This window comes from Amblyraja radiata, chromosome 5 (genome assembly GCF_010909765.2).
Source record: "Amblyraja radiata isolate CabotCenter1 chromosome 5, sAmbRad1.1.pri, whole genome shotgun sequence".
In the NCBI taxonomy this organism is placed as follows: domain Eukaryota; kingdom Metazoa; phylum Chordata; class Chondrichthyes; order Rajiformes; family Rajidae; genus Amblyraja; species Amblyraja radiata.
The window spans coordinates 21,922,681-21,943,964 of NC_045960.1; the positions used below are offsets into that span (position 1 = coordinate 21,922,681).

At 44.3% G+C, this 21,284-nt stretch overlaps 1 protein-coding gene across 1 annotated transcript in view; it reads left to right on the forward strand.

Moving 5' to 3' along the window:
• The window catches only part of LOC116973727 (dynein heavy chain 8, axonemal-like), a 622,328-nt gene that overhangs the window by 427,977 nt on the left and 173,067 nt on the right, over positions 1-21,284 (forward strand). Inside the window, 3 exon segments of the mRNA XM_033022036.1 lie at positions 1,455-1,564; positions 2,900-3,063; positions 7,197-7,389. Coding sequence (XP_032877927.1) covers positions 1,455-1,564; positions 2,900-3,063; positions 7,197-7,389 — 467 coding nt within the window.

Here is a 21,284-nt window from a genome sequence, read left to right on the forward strand (position 1 = left end):
AGTACAGGTAACTCCAATGAAAAAAATCATGCTGCCTTCCTTAGATCATATTTCAGTCTAAACTGATGACATCAGCACCGTGTGCAAATCTCCCCTGTCAAGTTGGAGCCCGTTTCGTTCAATGGTCCTACTCTCAAACTCACTAAATGAATTTTGCCATCTTTTGAACAATTTCCACACTGCTGAACTCTCCAGGAGGTTTCTTCTCCCAGTGCACACATAAGTCATTTTGCTCTGCCAACCACACTGTAGCTGCATTGCTCTTCTCTAAATTATCCTCACATTCTTTTTCCTTCCTGTGCAGAATTTGGCAGATATGCTCTCCTGTGCCCTTATTTGATTATTCCTACTCAGAGCAAGCCACTGCTGTGCTGACTAACACTGCTGGTTAATCAGTCATGCGCTTAATAATATTATGATATGTGCAGCTATTGAGCCACTGGCTACTGACAGCTGCCCAAATTTTCAAACTGCTAGTGCACATCCGAAAAGGAGGTAAGTATTTGATTTTCCCTGCTCAATGCAGATAAATCTTTCAAACATTCATTTTTCATGCCAATTTGTGGTGTATTAATAACTATATTAGATCAACATTTTTTTTTTTGTCTAATTGTAGTCCTGTAGGTCTGTGTCCAAGATGGCTGCCGTGAAGAGAGAGTGGACGCTGGCGCGCTTTGGCTGCCGCTGCTCCCTCTTCACACTGTGTTTTTGATTTTCTGTTTTTGGATTGAATTCTGTTTTTAATTTGTGTCTCTGTGATGTCTTTATTACTTGTTATATTCTGATTATATGTTCCGATTACTATGTAAGGTGTCCTTGAGATGTCTGAAAGGCACCCATTAAATAAAATTTATTATTATTATTATTATAACATTAAATGCATAGAAGTAACAATTTCTTTATAAAGGCCAATCCCCCAGTCCCTCAGTCTTCAATTTTCTAAGAGAATGGTACAGTTTTTGATAATGCACAGGAGTGTCATCTGATGTTATCCAATTAAATACCATATTTTAATGTATTAAAATAAAGTACAGATGTGGAGAGATGGTCAGTGTGAGAAATGGGTGAACACCAGGGTGGGCAAGGAAAGAGAAAGTGATGAAAGCAGATATAGCAATGTTTAAGAGACATTTAGACAGACACTTGAGCAGGCAGGGACTTGATGGATATAAACCACATGCAAGCAGATGAGCAGTTTAAATTGGTATCATGGTTGGTGCATAAATCATGGGCCAAATGACCTAATTTGGTGTGGTATTATTCTATGTTCTACATTTATTAATACTGTATAATTTATCTTGTATACACTGAATTGTTTTCCCTTCTCAAATCCATTATCTCACACGTATCTGGATGGCATTTGAGGCCCACCTATCCAATTGAAATAATTAATTTTTTTATTTTATAATTATTATTGAAAACTTCAATAATATATTTTTATTGATCTATGGCAGGAATTATTGGAAGTGGATACTTTCACCCGGCCAGATATTTTGTACCTGAGGTCTATGATTTAATATCAAAACTTGTCATCGCAGGCAGGATCCTCTGGCAATGGACAAAGGTACAAACAATGTTAGAAATTGTTTGTCTTTAAAAATTGCATTTAGCATGTTATCAACATGAGAAATGAAAATGGCTCATTTTTTACAATTGTAACAGAAGAAAAATAAACAGAAACATATTTATTGTAAAAACTCAAGAGGAATTTGATATGGAAATGTGTCCAATATGTCAGAGTGATGAGGTTAACAAAAACTAGGTTGAATGACTGAGTTTGGAAAAGCATTTTAAAACTATCAAAAAGTGAAGACTTGAAGGGCATTAAGTTAAGAATCACATAGAGTGAACAAAAAACAAATCATCTATATTGTCAAAAATATATGAATATAAGATCCTTAATGCAAACAAAAATATGGAATTTAGATGGCGTGAAAATGGTATGTAACTCAGTGGGTCAGGCAGCAACTCTAGAGAATATGGATAGGTGAGTTTTCGGGTTGGGACCCTTCATCAGACTGATTGTAGTGGTGGGGGAGAAAGCTGAAAGAGAGGAGGGGCAGGACATACCCCTGCGTCTTGCAAAGACACCATCCCCTACACTAATTTTCTCCATCTCCACCACGGATCTCAAAATGAAGATTTCCATTCCAAGATGTTCTTTAGTAAATGTGGTTTATCCCCTACTGCCATAGATGGATCCATCACCTGCATCTCCTCTGTATCCCGTAGTTCTGCTCTTGCTCTCCTTCCCTCAAACAGCAAGGATATAGTTCCCCTGGTCCTCATCTTTCACCCCACCAGCCTCTGCATCCAAAACATCATCATCCAACATTTCCGTCACCTCCAAGATGATCGTATCACCAGTCACATCTTTCCAGCCCCACCCCTTTCTACCTTTCGCAGAGACCGTTTCTTCGTAACTCCTTGGTTCACTCATTTCAGCATATTTCAAATGCTCAGGATATGGTGTCCCATACATAGAAATATACATAAAGACACATTTTCTAAAAAACGAGTTAAACATATCTAAAGAAAATTTTAATCTGCGCACTTTGATCATAATTTTTGAAGTTGGAAGGATTCTGAAAGAGCATTGCAGAAATATAACTATGTTAAAGCCTTTAATAATATTGCTAAAAAACTACCACTTTATCCTAAATTCAGCTCCTTTCCAACAAAAATTTCAAACCATAAATTTGTGTTAATTTGCCACATTTAATGTCCATCATTTAACTTGATGGTGTAATTTATTTGGAATTTAATGAAAATGCTGCTGAACTCAGGTATTTAAGATTGGATTAATATGAAGATGACATTTTGCTTCTGCAAAAGTTATTTTTATTTCATCAAGAACGTTTTAGAAATTCTTGAAGATTGATTGGGTTTGTTCTTCCAGGTAAAAATGCTACCTACTCCAGCTAAATTTCATTACATCTTCAACCTGAGGGACCTTTCTCGCATCTGGCAGGGAATGCTGACCATTAAAGCAGATGAATGTGACACGGAAGAGATACTGCTGGCTTTGTTCAAACATGAATGCATCAGGGTCATTTCAGACAGGTAATTACAATACTAAGGGAATAATTACCACTTCTACAAAATTTCCAGGGCAACATTTATGACAACATGTACTAACCAATGTGTTGAAGGAGTAACATAACAACATAAGAACTACAGCAGAAGTAAGGCATATTTAAGATACTACTAGACTAAGTGGGACCCGTTGGGTCCCGGTCATACGGGAGGCCTGGTCCCCAACGCAACCCATTCCCCAACGCAATATTCCACCACTCACCCGTTCCCCCAATGCAACCCATTCCTCCAACGCAATATTCCACCACTCACCCATAGCCCCCAACTGCGCAGGCGCAGCTCATTTCCCCTCATCCCCAGCACTCCCTCACCCTCCTCCTGCCCAGCTGATTAATATCCTGCTGCAATTTTTGATAACCATCTTCACTGTCCACCGCCCACATTAGTGTCATCTGCAAACTTACTAATCATGCCTTGTACATTCTAATCTAAATAATTGAAATAAACCACAAACAGTGATGGAGTTTACCGCACCGATCCCTGAGGCACACCACTAGTCACAGGACTCCAGTTGAAAAAACAACCCGCCGCCACCACCCTCTGCTTCCTACCAATTAATTATCTGTCGGCTAGCTCTTCCTGGATCCCATGTGATCTCACCTTCCGCGGCGGCCTACCATGTGGAACTTTATCAAATACGTTGCGATGTAAATATAAATCACATCAACCTTTTTGGTTATTTATTTTAAAAATCCAAGTAGATTTCCCATATACAAAACCATGCTTGCCAATTTCTATGCAGATGCATATATATCTTATCCTCAGAATCCTCTCCAGTAACTGGCCTATCACAGATGTGAGGCTCACTGGACTATAGTTCCCAGGCTTTTCCTTGCAGCTTTTCTTAAATTGAGAAACAATGTTAACCACCTCCCCTGTCTTCTGGTATCTCACCCAGGACATCTGCAATTTATTCTCTAACTTCCCATAGTGTCCTCTATATAAGATCAAGCCAGGAGATTTATCTACCTTCATACATGGAAGTGCACGGAATAGAGGGATATGGATATGTACAGCCAGATGAGATCAGCTTTGTTTAGTTTATTGTCATGTGTACTGAGGTAGAGTGAAAAGCTTTTGTTGTGTGCAAACCAGCCAGCGGTAAGACAATACATATTTACAGGAGAAACTCAGCGGGTGCAGCAGCATCTATGGAGCGAAGGAAATAGGCAACGTTTCGGGCCGAAACCCTTCTTCAGACGGGTTTCTGAAGAAGGGTTTCGGCCCGAAACGTTGCCTATTTCCTTCGCTCCATAGATGCTGCTGCACCCGCTGAGTTTCTCCAGCTTTTTTGTGTACCTTCGATTTTCCAGCATCTGCAGTTCCTTCTTAAATACATATTTACAATTGAGCCATTCGCAGTGTACAGATACATGATAAGGGATAACGACTATTGCAAGGTAAATCCAGTAAAGTCAAAGATAGTCTGAGGGTCCCATGTGAGGTAGATAGTACTTCAGGACTGCCCTCTGATTGCGGTAGGATGGTTCAGTTTCTAATAACAGCTGGGAAGAGACTCTCCCTGAATCTGGAGGTGAGCGTTTTCACACTTCTATACTTTTTGTCCGACAGGAGAGGGGAGAAGAGATAGTTGCCAGGGTACGATTCATCCTTGATTATGCTGCTGGTCTTGCCGAGGCAGAATGAGGTATAAATGGAGTCAAAGTAAGGGAGGTTGGTTTGTGTGATGGTCTGGGCTGCGTCCACATTTTGCTGCAATTTCTTGCAGTCTTAGATGGAGCTGTTCCCAAACCAAGTTGTGATACATCCTGATAAAATGCTTTTTACGGCGCATCTGTAAAAATTAGTGAAGGTTGATGGGGACATACCAAACTTCCTAAGCCTTCTTAGGAAGTAGAGTCAATGGTGTGTTTTCTTGGTTGTTGCTTCAATATGGATTATCCAGGAGAAGTTGTTGGTGATATTTACTCCTAGGAATTTAAATTTTTCAACTACCTCTACTTCGGCGCTATCAAAGTAAACTGGGGTATGTATCCTGCCACACTTCCTGAAGCCGCTCACTATCTCCCTTGTCTTGCTGACATTTAGAGAAAAGGTGTTGTCTCGACACGATGTTCTCAATCTCCATACTGTACTCCAATTCATCATTATTTGATATCCGATCCACATTGGTGGCGTTGTTTGCGAATTAAATTTAGATTTGTACAAGGCTGCACAGTCGTGGGTGTACAAGGAATAAAGAAGGGGGCTGAGAACGCAGATTAACTAGGCACCTTCATGACTGTAAGATGTTTTCAAGACATCTCCATTAACTGCCCCAAGTTCCCTGGTCTTCACAGTAAAAATAGAGGAGAAATATTTGTTCAAGACCTTGCCTATTTCCTGCGGCTCCGCAAAGAGATGATCACTGGTTTCTGAGGGGCCCGTATTCTCTCTCTGGTTCCCTTTGTTCCCTTTATGTACTTAGAAAATTTATTTGTATTTTCCTTAATATTATCTGCTGGAGCTATCCCCTTCTTCCTTTTTGCCCTCCTGATGCGAGGAAGGACTATTGGATTGAAATAGCATTTATTTTAGTGCAAGTGGTCTGACAGGTAAGGCACAGTGGGACAGCAGAGTGGCGCAGCAGTAGAGTTGCTGCCACAGAGCCAGAGACCCAGGTTCGATCATAGCTACAGGTTTTAGCTGTATGGAGTTTGTACGTTCTCCCTGTGATCGCGTGGGTTTTCTCTGGGTGCTCTGGCTTTCCCTCTCTCCAAGACGTACAGAGTTGTAGGTTAATTGGCTTAGGTAAAATTGTATATTGTCATTTGTGTGTAGGATAGTGTTAGTCTACGGACTGGTCAGCACCGACTCAGTGGGCCAAAGGGCCTGTTTCATTAAATCACTAAATCTAAATCTAAAATCTTATTGCAAAGAGGTTTTGCAAAGTCATGAGGTATTTAAAGAGAAAGTAGATAATTTTGTGAAAGATCAGGGAATTGAGGAATATGTGGAACTGAAAAGAAGGAGATGAGGCCTTGGATAGATCGACCATGATCATATCAAATGGCAGGCTTGAGGGGCCATGTGGCCTCCTGCTGCTCTTAATTTCCTATGTTATTAAAAGAAGGAATGTACAATTTGTTCCTCCCCATTCACACTCAAAACCGGCAATGAATCTTTTGAAATTATTCTTTGTATTACAAGGAAAAGACATGCGCCATTCCTAAATGAGAAATGAGCAAACATGAGAATATAGATATGATTTATTGCAATCACTTTGTCAGTGTCATGAACAGAAGCTCAAGATCTGGACCCAATGCAATTAATATCCTTTTTTCACACATACCCTGCAGTGGTGATTCCATAACAAAAGTGTGATTTAAATAAATTACCAGTTTGCAATATACTTGAGAGAAAGTTGCAGATTTATGGGAGAAAAATTAAAGTGTGGGTCTATTATTATAAACTCAACTATTTAACAGCTAGTGCAAAATTGGAAGTCTAAGTAGCAGTAGGATTTTATAGTTCCACAGGTCTTGTTCCTAGCTTCATCCGATTTGGCCCTCCGCATCGGGGCGATTAGCTCCTGCATTGGGGGGATGTCAGCTCCCCTGAGCCTCTGCATCGTTTGAGCTTCCAGACTCGGCCTCTCCAGAGACTGCGAGCTTTTGATGGTAGGTCCGCAGGCCGTGGTTGGAGCGATCCCAGGCAAGGGATCAGCTCCGATGTTAAGTCCACGCTCTGCGGTGGGGCTCAAGTCAGTTCGAGGAAGCCTCCAGCTCCATCGATGGTAGGCTGCAGAGCAACCAGAGATGCCACCTGAAAATTAATCGCACCTCTGGCAAGGTAAAAACCTGAAAAAAAGTTTCCCCCTCCCCCAACATAAAACAAACTGGAGAATATTTACACAAACTTTTAACACACTCTAAAAATTAAAAAAAGATGAAAAAACAGACAGACTGTTGACGGGGCTGCCAATCATGCGGCGCCCCACCACAGGATTGCAACAAATCAATCAGACCACTTGCATACCTTTGAACCTTTCTAAAATCATATTTACACAAGTTATATATTGTGATTAATGCTCAAAACAGTTGATCTGCTCATAGTAGTAACATTCATTCTGATTAATATTGGTTATTGTTACCAACTAGATTTATAACTGAAGAGGATAAACAATGGTTTGAAGATGCAATCATGCGTACAATTGAAACAAACATTGGAAGAGAATCAGCAGGAAAGCTGCATGAAGAGCCATACTTTGTGGATTTCCTTCGTGAAATGCCAGAACCAACTGGTGAAGAACCTGAAGATTATGTATTTATTGTTCCAAAAGTCTATGAACTGGTACATAATTTTTTTATTCTGTTTATATAATAAGGCCTATAATATTTATACAGCCTGGAAATAGGCTATTTGACCTTCCCTATCAACCAAGTGCCAACGTACACTAATCCCATTTACCAGAATGCAGCCTACAGCCGTGTCTGTCAGGTATTTCATGTGATTTTCTTGAACACTTAAATATTGAGACGATGACACCACAACCTGGTCAGGCAAAGTATTACAGATTCCAACCACTCTGTATGAAAAAAGTTCTTCCTCAGATCTCTTAATCTCCTACGCTTTATTTTAAATTTTGCCCCCAATGTGGCCTCCTCTACATCGTGAGACCCAACATAAACAAGGTGACCATTTCGACGAATCACTTCTCTGACCACCAGGGTCAGCTGGAGCTCCTGTTTGCTCACTATTTCAATTCCCATTCCCATATCTTCCTTTCTGTCTACCCCCCTCCACTGCCAGAGTGGGACATGAACATTGAATTCTACAATTCTAGATAAAACTCATCCCTCTCAAAATCTACCCAGCTCCCACCTCCACTATGCACATTATTCTATCCACTCCCCCGCACCAGTCATGCTGTTTCTTTTCTCTTCTCCACCCCCGACATTCACCCCCTACATTCACCCATTACTGACCCCTCCCTACTCTGGATCACATATTTTTCTACGCTCCCCCTGTCCCATGACTTGAGAATTAAGGGACGGAAGTTTAGGGGTAACATGAGGGGGAACTTCTTTACTCCTGTGGTAGCTGTGTGGAATGAGCTTCCAGTGAAGGTGGTGGAGGCAGGTTCGACTTTATCATTTAAAAATAAATTGGATAGTTATATGGACGGGAAAGGAATGGAGGGTTATGGTCTGAGTGCAGGTAGATGGGACTAGGGGAGAATACGTGTTTGGCACGGACTAGAAGGGCCGAGATGGCCTGTTTCCGTGCTGTAATTGTTATATGGCTATATTGTCCCATTCTACCCACCATCCCTCCCTCTGGGCTACATTTCATTCCATACTTTACATATAAGATTTCACCATTTGCACCCTTTTACCTTCTCCACATAACCTCCAGCCTTGGTTCCTACCTCCACCTTTCTCAACCCACCTGAGTCATCAGCCAATCAACCCCTCCACATGGATCCACCTGTCATTTGTCAACTCCTGCCCACTCGTTCCCTCACCTCTTTCTACCAACTGCCTCCATTTACCTATCAGACCGAGGACGGGACCCAGTTCAAAACATCATCTTTCCACTTCCCTCCGTAGATGCTGCCCACCTCGTTGAGTTCCTCCAGCAGCCTGTATTTTTCTTAAATTGTGCCCTCTGGTTATAGACTCCTCTGCTAAGAGAAAACATTCTTACTACCCTGTCACAGTAAGTTTCCTATTCAGTCCCTTGTACTCCAAAGGAAACAAACCTAGCCTATCAAGTCAATCCTCACATGAAACCACTCCATCCCAGTGAATTTCCCCTGCATTCTCTCATGCATTCACCCGTTTCCTCTAGTATATTGACCATACAACATCACCTCCATCCTTGGTTACTATCTCCATCTTTCTCACCCTGCCTGAGTCATCTGCCAATCAACCCCTCCACATGGATCCACCTGTCATTTCCCACTTGTTCCCTCACCTCTTTCCACCCAACAGTCTTCCCTTTACCCATCAGACGGAGGACGGGACCCGATTAAAAAGTCTTTTTTTTTAGGTTGCGCAAGTATTAATTTTACAGCAAACCCAGTAAGTTTAAAGGGAGAGCCTGTGAGGTTCAAGGTGAGCTGGGAAATAGGCTTCAATGAATGTCAGAGAGTATTAGAATAGACTCCCAATGAGTTTAAAGAGAATGTGGGAAATGCCGCTCTAGTCAATTCAAAGATAATACAGAAACCTGGGCTGCAATGTTTTCAAGGGATGCTGGAACCTCGGGCCCTGGTTGTGTTTAGGAGAGCAGTGGCTGTCAGCACCTTGTGAGCCAGATGCCAAACAATCAGGGTTTCTAAATAATCAGATGGCAGATTATCTGAGATAATATCCTGTGTTATATGCAAATCATGGCTTTATTAGTCCTCCCAGAAATGCATCATCTTATATTTCTAAGGATTAAATTCCACCTGACATTCCACTTACCACTTTAATAATACCAAAGACCACCACCTTCAAATCAACAATAACACTAATTTGTGTGAACTGCAAAATTACTAATCATATTGCCTGCATTTTCATCCAGATTATTGATATATACAACAAACAGCAAGCTTTCCATTAACAATTCCCTTGATATGCCTGATCAAATGATTCCTATCACAAGAAAAATCTTCAACCATCATCATCTTCCTCCAATCACCACACCAATTTTGCATCAAATTTGTCAACTCGCCCTGGATCCCATATATTACTCTTTGGGCCAGTCTCGCACGTGGGATCTTGTTAAAGGCAGTACAAAAGTCCAAATAGATTATATCGACCACATGAAGCCCTCCAAGAAATTTTGAAAATTTCAGTCAAATTAGTCAGACATTTTACCATGATTAATCCCTGCCTCTTCCCAGTACTAAATAATGCCACACATCAGAACATTTGCCAATAATTGCCCTACCGCTAATGATAGCGTTATTGATCTTTAATTACCTGGTACCAACTCCCCTTCCTTGAAAAAAGGTACTACATTTGTTGTCCTCAAATCATCTGGTACTTCTTCTGAGACAGAGAAGATTTGAACATTTCTGCCAGGGCCCCAGGAATCTCCTTCCTTGTTGCACTCAACAGCCGAAGAAATAATTAATTAGACCCTGGTTCTAGCCACCTAAAAGCCTGCAAAGACATCTAACGCCTTCTCATTTGTGATAGTATTTCTTTTTATTTCTTGCCCCCTCAAATTTTCCATCCACACTGTCTTACTCCATAATAAGACATCTCATTTAGGGCCTCTGGTTCCACACACCGATTATTCATTCAAAACTTCCCTCTGCCCTCTGGCTGCAGGCACAAGTTACCAATTTGGTCCCCAATGGGCCCTACTCCTTCCTAGATCACACATTTAACCTTAATATAAAATGCTTTGAGGTTTTTTCAAAATTTTATCAACCTTTGATATTCTGTATCTACTCTTAATTACTTTTTAAAGTAGCCCTCTCCAGTGATCTCAACACTTTTGAGACTCTTGTAGGGCCTTACCCATTTTAGATATACGTTTTTAGAGCATGGAAAAGTGCCATTCAGCCTAACATGCTCATGCTGTCTAGCGGGTACCATTCTGTACTAATTCCACCTCCCAGCACTTGGTGCATAGCCTTCTGTGCCAACGCAATTCAAGTGCTCATTTAGAATGTCTTAAAGGCTATCAGTAACCCAGCTTCTACTATTCTCTCTGGTACTTACCACTCTTTGGGTGAAGAAGGTGCCCCTCATGTCTCCTCCAAATCTCATTCCCCTTACCCTAAATTTATCCTTTTATCTATCTCTGATATAGAAACATAGAAAATAGGTGCAGGAGTAGGCCATTCAGGCCTTTGAGCCAGCACCGCCAATCAATATGGTCATGGCTGATCATCCAAAATAGTAAGATTAAACGAGAACTTACCAGTTTGAAGTTTGATCTGTATTTTATGAGGTGTTACGATGAGGGATTACGTGAAGAACCCGCTCAGCACGCATGCGCGGCATACTTCAAAGCAGCGGTGTGGAATCACAGATAGACACAGTTATTGAAGTAAACATAGTAAAGACAAGGAGACATCAGTTTATGAATTTGACCCATATTATTGAGGGTGGGAGCGGAGGGCACGTAATCCCTCATCGTAACTCCTCATAAAATACAGATCAAACTTCAAACTGGTAAGTTCTCGTTTAATCTTACTATTTTACTTCGGAGTCACGTGAGTGATTCCGTGAAGATTTCAAAGCTCTGTGATTTCAAACCGTGTAACAGTTATTACTACATCACTGCCGAAGTCTTTGAGGGAGGAAGTGTGTTATCGTAATCAACCAATGAATCTGTTTTATGAAAAACAAAAACGGTATTTATTAACAATAACAACAAAAAGAAAATTGCTCCCCCGGGCTTAAATTAAATATTTGCAGACTGTAAAATTGTTTCTGCATATAACACAGGTTTTGCCAACGGCTTGTGATAAAAAGTCCTGAACGTGGTTTCCCTTGCCCATCCTGCTGTAGCCAGGATGTTCATTCTTTCCGCCGTTGACGTGGATCCTGCCCTGGTGGAGTGAGATTTATACAAGTTAGTGTCAATCCCGGCAGCTTTTAGCACCTGCTTGAGCCATCTCGAAATGGTTTGGCTCGTCTCCCGACCATGAGGTTTTTTATGACTGACCCACAAGGCGTTTTCACTCCCTCGAATATTGTTAGTTGTGTCTATATAAGATAGTAGGTGGGTCATGACAGTAGGTGGGAGACAGTGAGAAAGGGAGGGAATCATGGAATGCCAACGTCCCCGGGTGTTGTACCTCTTGTGAACAGGTTCACCCACTTAGAAGCTGTCGGGACAGAAGACGTGTTTACACTGAGCGGCGGACTGGCTTGCGATGCGAATAGGGCTGTTGAGCCAAAACCAAAAAGGCCTAAGGCAGGCAACGCCATTGTAGTGGGAGACTCCATTGTGAGAGGTACGGACAGGGGTTTCTGCGGCAACAGACAGGATGCGAGGATGGTGTGTTGCCTTCCTGGTGCCAGAATCCAGGATGTCACGGACAGAGTGCAGAAAATCCTCAAGGGCGAAGGTGAACATCCGGAAGTGGTAGTGCATGTCGGCACAAACGATGTTGGAAAGAAGGGGATGAATATTCTGCAGCGTGACTTTAGAGAGCTCGGAAAAATGCTGAAAAGCAGGACCTCCAGGGTTGTTATCTCCGGTTTGCTTCCAGTTCCTCGTGCTGGCGAGAGCAGGAACAGGGAGATACGGGACCTGAACGTGTGGCTGAGGAACTGGTGCACGGGGCAGGGATTTAGATTCTTAGATCACTGGGATCTGTTTTGGGGTAAGGGGGAACTGTACAAAAGGGACGGATTGCATCTTAACAGGTGTGGGACCAGCATTCTGGCAGGCAGGTTTGCCACTGCTACACGGGTGGTTTTAAACTGAATAAGGGGGAGGGGTGTCGAATGAGATAGTGGAGGATGGAGTTAAAGGGAAAGGGTTTCTTAAATGTGTGAGCGTAGAGACAGAGGGGTGTAAAATGAGGGTAGAAGCAATAAGTAGCAAGGTGAAAAGTAAAAGTGGCAGGCCGGCAAATCCAGGGCAAAAATCAAAAAGGACCACTTTTCAGCATAATAGTATAAGGGGTAAGAGTGTTGTAAAAACAAGCCTGAAGGCTTTGTGTCTCAATGCAAGGAGCATTCGTAATAAGGTGGATGAGTTGAATGTTCAGATAGCTATTAATGACTATGATATAGTTGGGATCAGAGACATGGCTCCAGGGTGACCAAGGCTGGGAGCTGAACATCCAGGTATATTCAATATTCAGGAGGGATAGACAGAAAGGGAAAGGAGGTGGGGTAGCGTTGCTGGTTAGAGAGCAGATTAACGCAATAGAAAGGAAGGACATTAGCTTTGAGGATGTGGGATCGATATGGGTAGAGCTGCGAAACACTAAGGGGCAGAAAACGCTAGTGGGAGTTGTGTACAGGCCACCTAACAGTAGTAGTGGAGTTGGGGATGGCATCAAACAGGAAATTAGAAATGCGTGCAACAAAGGTAAAACAGTAATAATGGGTGACTTCAATCTACATATAGATTGGGTGAATCAAATTGGCAAGGGTGCTGAGGAAGAGGATTTCTTGGAATGTATGCGGGATAGTTTTCTAAACCAACATGTAGAGGAACCAACGAGAGAGCAGGCTATTCTAGACTGGGTATTGAGTAATGAGGAAGGGTTAGTTAGCAGTCTTGTTGTGCGTGGCCCCTTGCACAAGAGTGACCATAATATGGTTGAGTTCTTCATTAGGATGGAGAGTGACATCGTTAATTCAGAAACAAGGGTCCTGAACTTAAAGAAAGGTAACTTTGAGGGTATGAGACGTGAATTGGCCAAGATAGACTGGCGATTGATTCTTAATGGGTTGACGGTGGATATGCAATGGAAGGCATTTAAAGACTGCATGGATGAACTACAACAATTGTTCATCCCAGTTTGGCAAAAAAATAAATCAGGGAAGGTAGTGCATCCGTGGATAACAAGGGAAATCAGGGATAGTATCAAAACAAAAGATGAAGCGTACAAATTAGCCAGAAAAAGCAGCCTACCAGAGGACTGGGAGAAATTCAGAGACCAGCAGAGGAGGACAAAGGGCTTAATTAGGAAAGGGAAAATAGATTATGAAAGAAAACTGGCAGGGAACATAAAAACTGACTGCAAAAGCTTTTAGATTAGTTAAAACAAATGTAGGTCCCTTGCAGTCAGAAACGGGTGAATTGATCATGGGGAACAAGGACATGGCAGACCAATTGAATAACTACTTTGGTTCTGTCTTCACTAAGGAAGACATAAATAATCTGCCGGAAATAGCAGGGGACCGGGGGTCAAATGAGATGGAGGAACTGAGTGAAATCCAGGTTAGCCGGGAAGTGGTGTTAGGTAAATTGAATGGATTAAAGGCCGATAAATCCCCAGGGCCAGATAGGCTGCATCCCAGAGTACTTAAGGAAGTAGCCCCAGAAATAGTGGATGCATTAGTGATAATTTTTCAAAACTCTTTAGATTCTGGAGTAGTTCCTGAGGATTGGAGGGTAGCTAATGTAACACCACTTTTTAAAAAGGGAGGGAGAGAGAAAACGGGGAATTACAGACCAGTTAGTCTAACGTCGGTAGTGGGGAAACTGCTAGAATCAGTTATTAAAGATGGGATAGCAGCACATTTGGAAAGTGGTGAAATAATTGGACAAAGTCAGCATGGATTTATGAAGGGTAAATCATGTCTGACGTAACTAGTAGAGTGGATAAGGGAGAACCAGTGGATGTGTTATATCTGGACTTTCAGAAGGCTTTCGACAAGGTCCCACATAAGAGATTAGTATACAAACTTAAAGCACACGGTATTGGGGGTTCAGTATTGATGTGGATAGAGAACTGGTTGGCAGACAGAAAGCAAAGAGTAGGAGTAAACGGGTCCTTTTCACAATGGCAGGCAGTGACTAGTGGGGTACCGCAAGGCTCAGTTCTGGGACCCCAGCTATTTATGATATATATTAATGATTTGGACGAGGGAATTGAATGCAACATCTCCAAGTTTGCGGATGACACGAAGCTGGGGGACAGTGTTAGCTGTGAGGAGGATGCTAGGAGGTTGCAAGGTGACTTCGATTGGCTGGGTGAGTGGGCAAATGCATGGCAGATGCAGTATAATGTGGATAAATGTGAGGTTATCCACTTTGGTGGCAAAAACAGGAAAGTAGATTATTATCTGAATGGTGGCCGATTAGGAAAGGGGGAGATGCAACGAGACCTGGGTGTCATGGTACACCAGTCATTAAAAGTAGGCATGCAGGTGCAGCAGGCAGTGAAGAAGGTGAATGGTATGTTAGCATTCATAGCAAAAGGATTTGAGTATAGGAGCAGGGTGGTTCTACCGCAGTTGTACAGGGTCTTGGTGAGACCACACCTGGAGTATTGCGTACAGTTTTGGTCTCCTAATCTGAGGAAAGACATTCTTGCCATAGAGGGAGTACAGAGAAGGTTTATCAGACTGATTCCTGGGATGTCAGGACTTTCATATGAAGAAAGACTGGATAGACTCGGTTTGTACTCGCTAGAATTTAGAAGATTGAGGGGGGATCTTATAGAAACTTACAAAATTCTTAAGGGGTTGGACAGGCTAGATGCAGGAAGATTGTTCCCGATGTTGGGGAAGTCCAGAACAAGGGAAAGGAAATTTCTCCAGAAAGGAAATTTCAGCAGTCATACATACAATACAATAAAAACAACAATAAACACATATTAACATCCACCACAGTGAGTCCACCCAGCATCTCCTCACTGTGATGGAGGCAAAAGTCTTAGGTCTGCAGTCTCTTTCCTCCTCTTCTCCCTCTGCGCTGAGGCGATACCCCCCGGGCGATGTTACAAATCAGTCCCGCGGCTCAAACACCGCGGCCCGGGGTGGTCGAAGCTGCCGCCCACCAGTTCTGCAGACGCAGCCGCTGGCCCGCGGCCGAACCTCAGACTCAGGCCACCACCGCCAGAACACCGTCCCAGCCACCCTCACGTGAGTACCGTACCGTCTTCAGCCTCGGGCTGGGCCGCCCCGACATGGGCGCCGAACCTCCCTCTGGCCGGGCCGCCCCGACTTGGGCGTCGCTTCTCCCTCTGGCCGGGCTGCCCCGACTTGGGCGTCGCTTCTCCCTCTGGCCGGGCCGCCCGACTTGGGCGTCGCTTCTCCCTCGGGCCGGGCCGCCCCGACATGGGCGCCGAACCTCCCTCGGGCTGCGAGCGCCGCACCTCCCCGAGCTCGGCCGCTCCGACGGGAGCCTCGTTTCACCCTCGGGCTGGCCGCCCTCACGGGAGCGTCACAACCTCTCACAGGAGCACTGTTCCAGCCCTGGGCCGGACCGCCCTCACGGGAGCAAGCTCAGGGCAAGTCCTGACGGGCTCTGCCTCCAGAGCCTCGAGGTCGCCAGCTCCATTAGGCCTCAGCGCAGACGGAGGCAGAGAAGGGGAATACGACAAAAAAGTCGTATTCCCCCGCAGGGAGAGACTGCAAACCCCGTTTCAACCCCCCCCCCCCTCCCAAAACACAAACTAAGAACCAAAAACTAGACTAACCAAAGCAAAATAAACAACACAAAAAACACAAACAAACGGGACTGCCGGTGAGCCGCTGCTGCCAGGGCAGCGCCGCCACTCCGAACGGGTGTACCTTGGGTGTACCTTGGTCTAGGGGGGTTGGTATTGTAAATGCCTTTCATTAATTTTACCACCAGCGGGTGAGATCCCATGGCCTGTTGTCCTGGTGTTTTGGTACTGGCTCGGCATCGGCGGCGGAGCTGCGGGTCGGAGGACGGCGGTGCAGCGCTGGAGCGCCATTGCGGGGCTGGCGGTGACTTCGCTGAAACTCCGGTAACTGGAGCTGGGTCCGTTGCGGAGCTGCGGGCCTGTGGAGCGGCTGCGGGCGGCGGTGCTGAACTTTCCATCGGGAGCCTGGGATCTCTTGATGAGATCGCCAGTTGAGCTCCATTTGGCGCGGCCCTGTCGGCTCCGGAAGCCACGGTCTCGAGTAAGGATGGGCGGACATGGGGATGGGACTGGACTTTGTGCCTTTCCCCACAATGGGAACCTATCTATTACTGTCATGTTGTATTCTTTTTTTTATGTGCTGCATGGCAAAAAGAATTTCACTACACCTAAAGGTGTATGTGACCAAATAAATTTGAACTTGAACTTGAACTTGAACTTGGTGCTAGTGTTAAGTAGGCAGACAGGGCACTTCTCGCTGTGTTGATGGCACTGTAGCTGAGTCCTTCTTCGTAGTGAAGTTTGGCCAGGAATTCCAGTACATTGGCGACTGATGCAGTTGTGTAGGTGGTCCCTGTATCCAGGCAGTACTTTTCCCATTTTTTGATATTGGTCAAGTACTGTTTTTTGGTGGATGTTCGGAGGGATGCTGACATGGTGTCGACAGTTTGTTCTGATAATCCCAGTCCCAGCAATGGTCTGTTCAGAATCTGCAACCCAGGAGTTTGATTTTTTCATGGCATGAGTGGCTTATGCCAGACACTGGGTGTTTTAATAATTCTGGGTCAGTGGGAAATGTCATCGGAGTTCCAACAACCATGTCATGGAGTATCGGGTACTATCAAAATACCTGAAGCAGAGTCCATTTGTATTTTGCGTAGTACCCGACTAATGAGGCAGAAGGGAGGAAATGCATAGAAGAAGAAATTTCCCCAATCCAGCGCGAGCGCATCTACCGCTGCTGCCTCAGGGTCTGGTTCCCAGGCAACATACATAGGTACCTGGTGATTTAGCCTTGATGCGAATAAATCGATATCTGGCGTGCCATATTGCTTGACAATTTTTGCAAATATTTTGGGGTTTAACATCCATTCGATGTTGTCATTAAATTTACGTGACCTGGTGTCTGCCACTGTATTTAGCTTACCTGGTAGGTAAGTTGCTGATAGCCAAATATGTCTTTCGACACACCATTGCCAAATTGTGTTAACCAACTTGTCGCATGATAATGATTTTATGCCGCCCATATGGTTAATGTAGGCCACCACCGTAGTATTATCTATTTGTAACCGAACATGCAAGTGATGCATATTTGATGCATATGCTTTTAAACCATAGAAGGCACCCAACATCTCTAGATAATTTATGCCCAGTGTAAGCAGTAATGACGACTCAGGGTTAGTCCATCTACCACCTGTGCTGGATATGGCGTTAGTTGCTCCCCAGCCTTGAGCACTGGCATCTGTTTGGATAACTAGCGTAGGGTTAGTGATGATAATAGGGCTGAAACTATGCCAAACGTTTTCTGCCCACCACTGTAGTTCTGATATTGCTTCAGTGGGTAACTTCATGACACGATCATAATGACCTGCATGTCGTTTTAGTGCCTGTACCTTTGCTCTTTGTAAGTTTTGATAGTGCAAAGGTCCGAATTGCGTAGCCGGAAATGCTGCTACCATTTTCCCAATTACTCTTGCTACTTGTCGAATAGTTGGTCGTTTGTTGACCATTAGATTGTTGCATGATTGTGCCAATGCAACTGTTTTGTCTCTTGGCAAAGTTACAGTCATATGGACTGAATTAATTGTGAAGCCCAAGTAGTCCATAGTTGTGGATGGCTTCAACTTAGATTTATCTGGATGTAAGACAAATCCCTAAGTTTCAAACAACTGTTTGGTAGCTGATACAGCTGACATAGTCAATTCCATGGTTTTGCCTACTATTAAGATATCATCAAGATATGCCATGACAATATGTTTTTGTCTTCTTAATATTGCCAAGGCTGGTTTTAGTATCTTGGTGAATAATCTTGGGGCTGATGTTAACCCATTGGGTAATGCTTTAAACTGCCATTGCTGCCCCATCCAGGTAAACTTCAGGTATCTGCGATGATCCTTGTGAATAGGTACTGAATAGTAAGCATCTTTAAGATCAATGCTTGCCATGTAGTATCCTTTGGAAATTAGTTGTTTGGCAGTAACAAACGTATCCATTTTGAAATGTATATACTTAACAAACATATTTAGTGATGTTAAGTCAATGATGATGCGGCATCCACCATCTTTTTTGGTTTTAGTGAATATATTTGATACAAATTTCAAGGGTTCATGTTTTGTTTTTTCAATGATACCCTTTGTAATTAGTCTCATCAGTTCAACTTGTCCCTCTCGTTTTTCTTTCACTGAGGGAAAATACCCTTTGGGGTAAATGTTGAACTGGTGGCAATTTACCTGTTATGAATTGTATTTTGTATCCACTAATGCCATTGAGTATATACTGATCACTCGTGATAGACTCCCATGCTGCTTTGAACTGGTGTAATCTCCCCCCTGTTAGTATTAAGCCCCTTCTTTCTATTTGCTGGTAGGAACCAGACCCACCTACCTCCATGGTTATGGGTATTTCCTCTGGTTCCCGCCGGTCCCACGAGGCTTGCGTGTTGTCTGATGTGGCGTTAACGTTGGGGGGTGGCGCATTTTCCATGGGGTCCGCTCTGGGCCCTGGTCTAAAAAAGACTTACGGTGATAGAATGCGGACCCCGAGCTTTCACCAGTCCTATATGGTGGACGTCGACTGGTGGACGCGACGGGGTGCTGCCACTTGGTGTTTATTGCTCTAGGTTTGCTCGTCCCGTGCCCTGCCTTCATGAGACCGTGAGTTTTTGAGGCCTCGGCCATATCCTTCATTCGCTTAGGGAGGTCATTGCCAAAGAGCAGTATGTCTGGCTCAGAGGCTGGGGTTTTGCACAACCCCGCAAATTTAGGATTGAGGGCAGGTTTTATTATTTCTTTACGCAGGTTGTTAATCTCAAATTGCTTATTGCACAACAGCGCGAGAGTATCCTGTTGAGTGGTGGTCACCTCGGTGTTGTCCACGGAACGAGCAAACGAAGTGATGGCCGACGTCAGTAGCCTGAGGATCCGCTGCAGTTTTAGCTCGTGGTGTCAGATGTTTGTCCCAACGTGCCCCCAGATTTGGCTGTTTACAGCTGGCACTTTGAGGGACTCACAGTTCTCCGGCGCTGTATATGTTTCTAAAGCATCATTGACCACCTGCTCCTGTAGAGCCCTGTTGGAGAGGTGGTTGATGCTGGCCGCTAGTTTGGCTTCTAACGGTCTTCCTGCATGTGGGGTTGCCACGTAGCGGTCCACTACACCAAGCAGCTCTGCTTGTTCCTGCACCCCTTGCATACTCCCGAGATCTTCAGCCATTGTCCCCTCTTCTTGACCAGCCCAGTCCTGATCACCAAAGCTATCCTCTGGTAAGGAGGAAGCAATGGACAGTGCACAAGGCACAGTGGAGGGAATGCCTGACCTCCCTCTGCGAGAGCGCCCCTCCTGGGGTGCACCTCGCTGGAGCACCTGCTCCAAGAGCTGCTCCACACGGCTCATGCGGCTGTCTCTCCCCCGCCCGGGTGGAGAGACGTCCCCGTCCGACGTGTCAGAAACCACCGGCCGGACGCTTTTCCTGGTAGCTTTCCCTCCAGCCCACTGCTCAGGCGCTAGCGGGGCTGGGCTCGGCACGGTGTCGGAATAGCGGAGCGCTCGGTTAGCGTTCCTACCGCCTGTTGCTGCCCCCCCCTGATGGAACGCTCCTCAGGTGGAGTCGAATGGGGGACAGATTTCTTTGAGAGCCTTGTCTTTGGTGTACTCATTTCTGAAAGAGAAATCAGACGGCTCTTCTTTGGTAAGTAAAGCCGACCTCAGTTTACTTACCTGACAGTCCATCTTTTAAATTGCAGCGGGAGCGCCTGACTCCCGCTGTAGCCGCTTGTTGCACTGCTGGCGTAATGGCCGCGCATGCGTGCTGAGCGGGTTCTTCATGGAATCACTCACGTGACTCCGAAGTAAAATCAGTACCACGTTCCTGCTTTTCCCCCATATTCCTTGATTCCGTTAGCCCTAAGTGCTTTATCTAACTCTCTCTTGAAAACATCCAGTGAATTAGCCCCCACTGCCTTCTGTGGCAGAGAATTCCACAGATTCACAACTCTCTGGGTGAAAAAGTTTTTCCTCATCTCAGTCCTAAATGACCTACCCCTTATTCTTAAACTGGGACCCTTAGTTCTGGACTCCCCCAACATCAGGAATTTGTTTCCTGCAATTCAGCCTGCCCAATCCCTTAAGAATTGTATATGTTTCTATAAGATTCCCTCTCATCCTTCTAACTTCCAGTGAATATAAGCCCAGTCGATTCATTTTTTCATCATATGCAAGTCTCGCCATCCCGGGAATTAACCTGGTGAACTTACGCTGCACTCCCTCAATAGCAAGAATGTCCTTCCTCAAATTAGGAGACCAAAACTGCACACAATACTCCAGGTGTGGTCTCACCGGGGCCCTGTAGATCTTAAATTTAATTCCTTCGTCTAAATCGTTAATATATTTTGTAAATAACTGGGGTCCCAGAACTGATCCGGCAATAGCCCCCCAATAGTCACTGCACTGCCATTCTGAAAAGGACCCATTAGTTCCTACTCTTTGCTTCCTGTCTGCCAACCAGTTCTCTATCCATGTCAATATCCTACCCCCAAAACCATGTGCTCTAATTTTGCACACTAATCTCTTGTGTGGGACTTTGTCAAATACTTTTTGAAAGTCCAGATACACCACATCCACTGACTCTCCCTAATCCATTCTACTTGTTACATCCTCAAAAAAATCCAGAAGAAAACCAGGGAGAACAGAACTGGTATCTCCGGTCTCTCATCATAACTGAA